Source organism: Miscanthus floridulus, chromosome 8 (genome assembly GCF_019320115.1).
Source record: "Miscanthus floridulus cultivar M001 chromosome 8, ASM1932011v1, whole genome shotgun sequence".
NCBI lineage: Eukaryota > Viridiplantae > Streptophyta > Magnoliopsida > Poales > Poaceae > Miscanthus > Miscanthus floridulus.
This window is the reverse complement of record NC_089587.1, coordinates 186,143,646-186,154,242: the sequence shown is the minus strand read 5'-3', so window position 1 is coordinate 186,154,242 and position 10,597 is coordinate 186,143,646. Positions and strand designations below refer to the sequence as shown.

The 10,597-nt window shown below is 45.5% G+C and overlaps 1 protein-coding gene across 1 annotated transcript; it reads right to left on the bottom strand.

The window, feature by feature from the left end:
• Positions 1–5,834: 5,834 nt before the first annotated feature.
• Positions 5,835–10,269, bottom strand: LOC136477743 (uncharacterized protein At2g24330-like). Its single transcript, XM_066475990.1, has 5 exons — positions 9,792–10,269; positions 8,180–8,324; positions 7,104–7,213; positions 6,558–6,978; positions 5,835–6,468 (listed from the first exon to the last, which is right to left on the bottom strand). The coding sequence occupies exons 1-5, from the start codon at positions 10,041–10,043 to the stop codon at positions 6,221–6,223; spliced, it is 1,176 nt and encodes a 391-aa protein (XP_066332087.1). The 5' UTR covers positions 10,044–10,269; the 3' UTR covers positions 5,835–6,220.
• Positions 10,270–10,597: the final 328 nt, after the last annotated feature.

Below are 10,597 nucleotides of genomic sequence, written 5' to 3'. Positions count from 1 at the left end.
CGAATCACGGCCCGGGGCGGCGCATGGAGGCGGAGCCCCGCGACAGGCATCAGCAGCAGGGGCGGCCCGGAGCGGACGATGGCGGGGGTGGCAGTTGTCACCAACGATGGTGGGAAGGCGTCATCACGGCTTGCCCGCTGCCGGGTGCACCCTCTAGTACCTACGCCATGGCCGGAGGTGGCCGGCAGCGCTCGGGCCGCGTGGGCCGACGGCCACGGCACTGTGGCGAGGTGCAGGCGGGGCTCGGCAACGGAGGTGGAGCGGCGTGGGGCAACACGGGGCTCGAGCGCGCTCGCGCGCACGGTGGCCTGGCGATGGGAGCAGCCGTAGGTGCTTGCAAGGGCCGGCCACGCGCACGGCGGTGTGCAGAGGCCGTGGCCGCGCTCCAGCAGGGCAGGCCGAGCGGCGGCGGGGAAGGCGCTCGGGAGGGGCAGCGCTGTGGGACTGCAGGGCCAACGTGGGGCCATGGGGGCTCACGCGTGCTCGTGTGCTCTCGCGAGGGGGTGCCGGGCGACGGGTGGGCGGAAGGCGCAGCGCGGCGACGGCGGCCTCCAGCGGCAGAAGCTCAGGCGAGCGCACGCCGGGAGGAGAGGAAGATGAGGCGGGTCAGGGGCGTTCCAAGCAGGGATGCTGGGGCACGCAGCAGAGGGAGAAGCAGAGCGGGGAGGGCAAGAGCAGCAGCTCGCTACGGCGGCCATGGCGTGCACTCGGCTCGGCAGAGGCAAGCAGAGAGAGAGAGAGTGAGAGATTGCAGAGGCAAGGACAGTAGCTCGGTCCTTTCCTTAATAATGCGCGAGTCGTACTGGGCGAGGTAGGTGAGATGAGTGGTTGCGAACGATGCTGAACGCTGGTTCGTGAACGAACACCAGATTGAATTCGCAACGCGTTCTAACGAAGTTATGCAATTTCTATGAGAGTGCCGTGACACCCATCACCACCCCGACCTACACCGTTCTCAAGTGCTCATTTCGACACAACTGACGGTGCAAAAACATGAAGTTGGTGCTTAGGAAATTTTACGGATATTTAAATGTCGAAGTAGCATTGACTATCATCTTTTCAGACTTAAAAGGAATTCAAGGTTCCAGTTAGAACTAACACTCCCTAGCACTTTTGGTTGAATTTTTAAACGGTCAAAACTTTACCAAACTTCACCAACAACCATTTCACGACATATCACACACTTTATACCAATCAATAGAACCAAAACATCAGGGCGTCATTTTACTATTTTACATTTTAAAAATCGCCAAAAAGTGTACTTTCAACACAACTTCAATTTTTTGCCGATTCAACGAAAAGGGCTAATTTTAATTTTCAATTTGATTTTTGAGCTTCCAAGAACACTAGTTAACAACCTTTGTTTTCAAAAATTTAAGTTGCACTTTTCATTTACACCATTTGCTCATCACCTTTAGTTAAGCACTACACACAAGCTATATTTTATTTTTGTTTATAGAAATTGCTTTTCGTGCTAAACAATTAAACTACTTCTCTTATTTTCTTGTTAGAATTTTCATTATCGCATTTGATTAAACTAACTCACTCTACTTATGGATCTATCTCTCAGGCCATAATCTCCATGCTTAGCGAGCTCGTAACACCAGAGGTGTTACAAGGTGGCGGCAACCACCAAGAGAAACAAGAAATCCGCAGCCACAACGATCCCCTAGTGCCACTAGATGCAATCACTCAAGCAAATGCACTTGTAATCACTCTCAATCTCACTATGATGATGAATCAATAATGGAGATGAGTGGGAGGTGTTTGCTTAGGCTCACAAGGATGTCAAGTATGTCAAAGTACCAAGAGAGTGAGCCTCAAGCCGGTACCTTCTTATTTATAGAGCCCCAAGACTCAAAGAGCTGTTGAGCACTATCGGGCTGATCGGACGCACCGACCGGACACACCCCTACGTCCGGTCGGCCAGTGTCCGGTCGCCAACGGCCATCCACGTGTCCCCATTTGAACCAGAGCCGCTCGATCTCAACGGTCGAATCCCGAGCACGCGAACAGTTAAGTTACGACCGGACTCGCTGCTCGAACGACCGGACTTGCTGCTCGAACGACCGGACTCGCTGCTCGAACGACCGGACTCTGAACCAAACAACATCAGATCAATCCCAGAAAGGTTCCAGAGCCGTTTTAAGCTGACCGGACGCGTCCGATCATCATTGACCTGACGCGCCTGGCGTCCGGTCCTCACAGGTGCTCACTCACTGCGCTGTCGTCATCGTACATCAGCCTCGACCTGACTCGGACCCTGCGCGTCCGATCGCGTCAACGCGCTCCTCGGGAAAAGGTGACCGGACTCGTAGGTGAGCAGCGTCCGGTCCTTCTCTGCCCTCTCGTCCAGCAGCGCTGCCTCAGTTAAAAATGACCGGACTCGCCTTGCCAACGTCCGGTCAGGACGTGTCCAGCCTCCGGTCAGAACGTGTCCAGCGTCCGGTCGACGTGTAGCTCCTCCTTTTCTTTTTTCTAAGTCCGCAACCTCTTCGCCCTTGCTTCCAACTTACTAACCACAAAGTGTAGAACTTATGTGCACGTGTATCAGTATTTTTCAAAGCATTTTACAAGGATCAAAGTTAGCACACTAGGTTCCTAAATACATATGCAAAAGTCATGTCACCTAGTGGTACTCGATAAACCGTTTATCCAAAGATTTTCCCTCTTTATAGTACGGCTATCGATTCTAAGTCACTCAAACCCTCTATGATGTCTTGAGTGCAAAACAAAAACTTATCATATACCTTTGCCTTGATCTTCTCGGTTTTTATTTTTCTCTTTCTTCTTTTCCAAGTTGAGCTTGATCATCTTCATTTCATGTCCACCTCCATCACCATAGACCTCATCTTGCTCAAACACTTAGATTGGACCACTTTTTCTAATTCACATACTTAGATCAAAGGTTAGTCCTAGGTTTTATCAATTATCCAAAACCAAACTAGGCATTTCACCCCTCCACGCTTAAACCATGCGCGTAAAACTAACTGAACAAGATCACTGGATGGGATCTCATGTTCGTCCACATCAGGCAAGAAATAAACAACTGCATTAGCAGCAAAACTATCATAGATTTGCCTCAGCGTTGTTGGGTTGGTAACTCCGCACCACTTACCTGCGACAAATCCAATCAAGTTGGGTTTCTCAATTCCCCACCTGCTCTTCTTTTTTTCTAAAAAAAAGGCCAAAGGGAGTCAAGAAATGGGGGCACAAACTCTTGGTCATATGTCTAGACCCCATAAGCAATGCTGCAATAATCTTTTATAAATGGATAGAAATTTTTGAGGAAGTTAACGAAGGTGAAAGTGAGGATGCTAGTGGCGGTTGCCCCTAAGAAAAAGGATGCGGCAAAAATACATTTTTTAGCCCTCTGCTCTTGGAATTGATTAATTGGCTTGAGCGCTCTGATTAAATATAAAGGTTAAATGGGGAAAGGGATCGAGTACGACAGCGTCGGCCGCGATTTCCTCACCTTTGTGCGACTCTACAACCGTAAACAGTTGGTGCTTGATTGCAGCATTTGCTAGGTAGTACTCCTTATTAACCTAATACAACTGTAAACACGAAGCTAGCACAGGGAGGAATCAAGAAAGGGAGAAAGTATGAGTGCGGTAAAATCCACCTAAACAGTTAGTGCGGGGGGGGGGGGGGGGGGGGGGGGGGGGGGGTACGCTGTATATATATAATTTGCTGGGCAAGTTTTAACGTTCAACATGGAAGAAGCAAAGTACAACAATAAATTGGTATATCTCTACACCAAATAAAAAGACAAGGACCGTAATCGCATCATCTGTCTGGTGATACCAAGTCACAATCTCTGCTCATGTTTCCGTGTCCGATACGAATCATCTTCCACTCGGACATCACACGTCCATGTTCTACATAGTTCCGATACGAATTCCTTAGAACTCACGCGTCGACGTCCGATTACTGAGGTTCGGTAAAAAGATCATGACCACGGCATATATCTAGTAGGAAAAAACACCTTAGCAAATGAACAACAACACGACAAACCACCACAGAACCACACTTCTGGCAAAACCACTAAAGCATCGGTGGATGAAGTGTTCTACACTTGTTCTAACTTCCTTAGGGTTCAATGGACTCCAAGACTCTCCAACACAATTGTGAGATAGAGTTTATATAAGGTCTCCATTGGAACCTAACCGTTGCAATCAGTTGACAAACAAATAGGGAGAGGTCTCCAACTCATGACTTAGGAACATCGTGTGCGACTCCTTGTTGGTCTCACATAGATCTACAATAATGGCCATAGCTCGTGAGCATTCTTATCCTGTTCCACGGCGAGGTTGAGGTCGATCACACTCTTAGCATCCAAGCCAAACAACTAGCTGTGGATGTGGCAGTCTATCTGCTCCCAATATAAATCATTGGGGCGCACGAACGAAGCTGTCCATGTGTACTTGAATAAAACCCACTTGTTGTAATTTGAGTTTGTCATCTCCAGGGTGATGAGCACATGAGACTGCACGGTTACGACAACATAAGGATTGACGAAGGCAGGCAATGCGCGTTGGGAGGTTGGTTCAAGAAAATTTTGTGTCGCGTCGCGGTCAATCAGGCTGATGACTACTGGACACATCTAGGCCATCGTGAAGCAGATCCTTGTAAAACAAAAGGGAGATCACTATTTAGGTGCTGTAGTTGCACTTCATTTTGCAAAAAATTTCAAGATTCCCCGTCACATCGAATCTTTGGACATATGCATGAAGCATTAAATATAAATAAAAAATAAAACTAATTACACAGTTTAGACGAAATTCACGAGACGAATCTTTTAAGCCTAATTAGACTATGATTGGACACTAATTGTCAAATAACAACGAAAGTGCTACAGTATCATTTTCCAAAAAATTTCGCGAACTAAACAAGACCTTAGTTCTGAAAACACGATACGGCGGGCTATACTTTTGTCTCTCTTATAGTTCACTAGATACCTGCAATGTTCGTGACTATGCGCAGACTAAGGGTGAATTATGATCCAAATTGCTTTGACTTGAAATAAGTTGCAAGATTGGTCCCGGGGAGTAACCTCTCATCCAAAACTGGAGGGAAGAGTTACCTGATGATAATACCACAATAGTAACGCTGTGGAGGGCTAAATGGTAGGTCCTCATGTGTGATGATTGATCTCGTACTGCAATTGGTAGTTTTATGTTTGTGTTGTGGCATCTAGGACCGGAAGGATTTTATTATACTGTTACATATCTGATTATTGAGCAGAATCTTTTGGATCAATTTAGTTATTACTCTATCCGATCCAAATTATAAGATAATATATTAATTATACTGTGTATCTATCCATAGTATATATCTTTTATTGCGAAAGACGCATAATATATATCTAAATACATAACAAAGTTATTTATCTAAAAAAATCAAAACATCTTATAATTTAAAACAGATGGAGTATTGCTAAATCTGTAGTGACAAGTTATTGCTAAATCTGTAGTGACAAGTTTACATACACATGCACATCGATTGGTCCTGGAAATTTCTGCTGAATAAGCATAGAGTTAATGATGTGCACCAAAACAATCAGCTATGCATATGTATATTTTATAGCGCTCTGGGGCAAGTTGGGCTCGATTCAGTGGTACATTAAGGCAAAGTGGAAAATAAGTTTTCTTTACTTTTAGCTTTGAGAAAGTGGAAAAGCCGTTTCTTTTTGTGCTGCATTTGTTTGCAAGCAACCAGAAAGGTGCGGTAAAGAACAAAGAACACATCAAGCAACGCCAAATGAAAAGTACGGTTTCAACATCGTAAGAAAACTGTGTACGAAATGCTGCAAGTGCAAGGTAACAAACAACAAAGGAAAGACCGAAGGTCAAGACAAACGCAAAAAATTCTCCACGTTCCTGTTCTCTGAATAAGCGCGTGCATATAAAAATGGTAGAAATAGAAAATGAAGCAATGATCTTATGTTATATCCTACACCACCATCTTGTCTGAACGTCATATAGCTTTTCAGCCTCATCTTGCCACGCAGCAGGAAGACTTCGCGCTACAAAAAATCATCCACTCAAGGATGTACACCATTTCTTCTTTTTGCATGCTATGTCTGAAGATCATATCAGTCACTATTTCCAATTTACAACAGTGCTAAATCTGTGGCTCCACCAGTTGAACACATGACGATATACGTCTAAAGATGAACTAGTTCCACACACATCAACAATAGAAGTTATATGAACCATCAACTTGCCTCCACTTCTTGCTTCTCTGCATTTCCTTCCTCAGGTAGCTCCTGCAATGTCGTCAGGTTACTCAATTCAGTCTCTTGTACTGAACTGGAAGTGGATAATCCATCAGCCAGAACAACAGGGGTTGACCGGTCTGAGTTGGAGCCTGAGTATTGCCCCATGGACTGCTTTGATGTGTTTAATGCATGACAATGTGGACAGTAGTAAGTAACATGTGGGTAATCTTCCTTTCGGGCCAAGCCTGCAAATATTAGTATTATTAGGTAATGAGTCCAATATTTAGGTATGGTATGTGAAACATGTCAAAAGAGATTGGTCTATAATACACACCGTTATGCATATGGCAGTTGCCACATATCAAAGCATAAGACTGTGATGGGTCCTCCCCCACAAGTAAGGCAGCAATCTTTCCAATCCATCCACCACCATGACTAGCCCCTGAGCCTTGATGGTGCTCTACCACCATTGGAACTGGTGCAGTTTCCAGGCCAGCACTAGCAGGTAGATTAGATTCAGTTCCCTGTGCTGGGGTATGAGCAGCAGGGCTCCCAGTCCTGCTTCCTCTTGCATTGGGTTGCTTCCTGTTTCTCAAACCATCTGATGGTACTATCTCAACATCATTGCTTCTAGCCACTGCAGCATCCAGCTTTGGTTCTTCTCCAACATGAAATTTTAAGCCAGTCTCCTCCCCAAGCTTAGATGCCAAAACTGAAGCTGCTGCGGCCTTTGCGGCTGGATCAAGATCATATTTCTGCACATGCATGATTAATGGTACATATCACAGTTCAGTATTGGTGTGGCAAGAGACATGATAAAATTTGATACCAGCAACTAGTGAATTTATGTTCATTGAGTAATAGCAATTTGCCCACTTGCCTGAATAAGCTGTTGGGTAAGATAATAATTTGTTCTCTCTTTAAGCTCATCAATCTTGGCTTTCCTCTCAGCCCTCAATTTTTCAAGGGTCTTCTGGTCTTTCCGCTCAACTGCGAACAGATATAAATATAAATAGGAGCAAACAAACAGCAATTCAAGATCATTTTGTGGACAGATACAGAGGTTGTGACAAGTATACACTATACAGTGCAGATAACCATGTACTTCCCTCCGTTTGTGTTTACTTGCCAGCAACTTTTTTTACTGTAGCAGATTTGGCCATCTGTTTTCCCTTCTAAAAAAATCTTAGATACTTCAATGTATATAGCACTAATGAAGTATGTTCAATAAAGAACCATATATGTGAAAACTTGATGTATCTAAAAATCTTTTGCAGAAAAAAATGTATGGTCAAAATTGCTACAGTAAAAATTCGGTGACAAGTAAACGAAAACGGAGGGACGAGGGGCATGACCAAGGCTTTTTAACCAAGTAGGTATTATAGCACAAGAAGGGCGGCCCTGGTGCAAGCGGTAGAGTCTTACCGCCTGTGACTGGAAGGTCCCGGGTTTGAGTCGTGGTCTCCTCGCATCGCACAGGCGAGGGTAAGGCTTGCCACTAACACCCTTCCCCAGGTATTATAGCACAAGAACAGTTCTTCTTAAGTTTGTTTTCATATTTCTCATAAAGCTAGTTTTAAGGCAGGTTTTAAGGTTGTTTTGGAGGGAAAATGCGAACCGTCAGCATAACTGGGACATAAATCTACTTTCTCATGATTTCTACTGATGAAATTCCCAATTTGACAACTGACAAGTTTCAAAATGTTCATACATAAGAAGGGGAAATTGAGCAGCATTCAAAACAAAATACAAGCTTTGTGTTGTAAACAATATATTCAGGAGCCACATAGTATGAACTCTGAATAAAATCACCAGCACAATTTTTACTACAGACCATGCGGATTTTATAGGTGAGAAAACAAAAGGAAATATAGAATCCTTGTGAAGTACAAAAAACAGTGTTCTACAAGTTAGACAAGAAACAGTGTTTCCTAACAGGGCTTTCTGGGTACTTACGCATCCTTGTGAAGTTAACAACTGCTGAATATATGACAGAGGATACAGCAGGAAGAATGAACATAGGCAGCACTCGCATTGCCCTCATTTGCCAAGTTAGATCCTCATCTCTTGTCATCATGATGGCATAAACAACAGCCAACACCTGAGAACATGACTGAACAATCAAACCAGTAGAAACTACAAGCTAGGGATGGGCACCAAAAATTAAGTCACTGAAGGTTCAACACGAAAGGTAAATTGCATTTGCATCATATACAGTGAATCAACAACCAAAAAGGAAAAAAATATCATAAGAGTAGAAGAGATAAGTATCATGTGGAGGAGCATCTATTTTAGTATTTCATCACCAGTGAAGTTTCAGAACTCTATGAAATCCTAAAAAAACATGGTAACACATATTCATAATGCAAATACCATAACTTTATTATCCCCCCCAAAAAGAACAATGATTCACATAACTAAAGGAGCATAACAAAGGGCAAAACAGTGATGAACCCAAAAGGGACTTTCTCAGTTTGACAGAAAAGCAGCGGCATTCATTTTCAGTATACACACATTGGCTATTGGTCCACTCAAATACCTGATATCCTAAAGTTCACTGATAAATATTGAGGCACTAGCACAATACTCTAAACCCTGGCTATTGCATCCTTGAGATGCTTGCTTACCTATGCAAATGAACACATACAGATATACAAGCTTCCTCCATGAATAAGTAGTACATGGCTGACCTTTGCACGACTGATGAACTGAATAAGATTTTTTTTTCTGTGAACTTCAAAAAATTTAGTATAGACCAGTGTTCTTAAGGCGGTATGGCATCCTGTAGTGCCTTGAGTATGCCTTGTCACCTAGGCATTGCCTTGAGAACACTTCTTATGGTTACTGGTAACCAAAAATTACAAAGGAAAATAATGAACAGAACTGGATTTCTGAACATGCAATCCTGAGAAGAAATCACAGTACACATCCCTGTATCTATTTTCCAGCACGAAGATTTCACTCTAAACGCTGGAAGTTGAAAGAACAGTTCATTCCCATTACAAAGGAACGATTAATACAGAACCGATTAACGACAGTGTTATCGTATTCACCAGTGATGCTAGGCATGAATCTTCATATGATGTGAGAAACTGCTCTTTAAGTCACTGGTAAACATAACATACTGCAACACAGAAAGACCATACATGTATCATAACTCGGATATACTCCGTAAGATATCTAATGCCTTCCAGTAAAGTGGCTGCCCTTTTACCCTTGGTCGAAACAAAAGAGAGGCATGTCATCCACATTTTTAAGAAAGTCATATTTTCTGTTGTTCCTCTCCCGCACCCTTATAAGCTAACCTCAAGCATCAGAGCAATAAATCACCGTATGCGGCAGAGGCAGACAGTGCCTAGGGCTCGATTACCGGAACACGCGTAACACACACCATCGCATACTATGAGCAAACTCTCCTCCGCGTCCGCGATAACAAATCGAACAACCACTAATCCAAAGACGAGCAAACCCGCCAGACGCATCACCAGACCATCTCAAATCAGGGTGGGGGAGGGAAATACAGAAACAAGTGGGGCAGGGGGGGGGGAGGAAAACACGTGCAGCAGACCTCGAAGAGGACGGAGAACACGATGAGGTTCCGCACGGCGCGGCGCGAGAACTGCGTCCGGCGGCGCATCCGCGCGTGCACGGCGGCCTCCTCCTTGGACAGGTACTGCAGCCGCTTCTCGAAGTCCTCGCGGCCGCCGAAGAGCGCCCGCCACACCCTCCCCAGCACCCCGCCGCCCCGCTTGCCCTTCGCCTCCGCCGCCTCGAGCGTGGCCGGTGCCCCCGCCTCCGCTTCCGCCGGGGAAGAGGCCATTGATTGATTGCCTTGCGGATCCGCGCAGCGCTGGATCCGATGGGGAGGAGAGAGGAGGCTGCCCGCGAGGGATGGCTGCCTGCCAGCCTCTGGACGCAACCCGAACCCGAATGGGAGGGAGGAAGAAGAGGAGGGGTTTGGGCCTTTGGGGGTCTCTTTCCCTCGAGCCTCGAGAGCTCGTTCCCCCGTGGCCGTGGCTGGGTCCCGGCGCTGTAGCTTTTCTTTTGGGTGGCTCGTCGCAGGGAGCTCCCCCAACCTGCAAGTGGGGGCACGGAGAAGTGGCAGGGACGCACGCGTGAAACCAGCGGGACTGCGGGTGGATCAAAGGGCGTGGTTGTTTGTCTGGACGGGGGGCCACGGTGTTCGAGTCTGAGCCGCACGCTGCTTAAAGCAGCTGCGTGACTATCGATATGAAAATGTTATAGAGAACTGATTTTGTGTACCAGACTGTTCGCTCGGTTGTTTTTGGCTTATAAGTCATACTTTTTCAATTAATAAATAGTATTTTTTCTCACACGATACTTTTAGCTATGAGACAACGCAAACGGACAGGG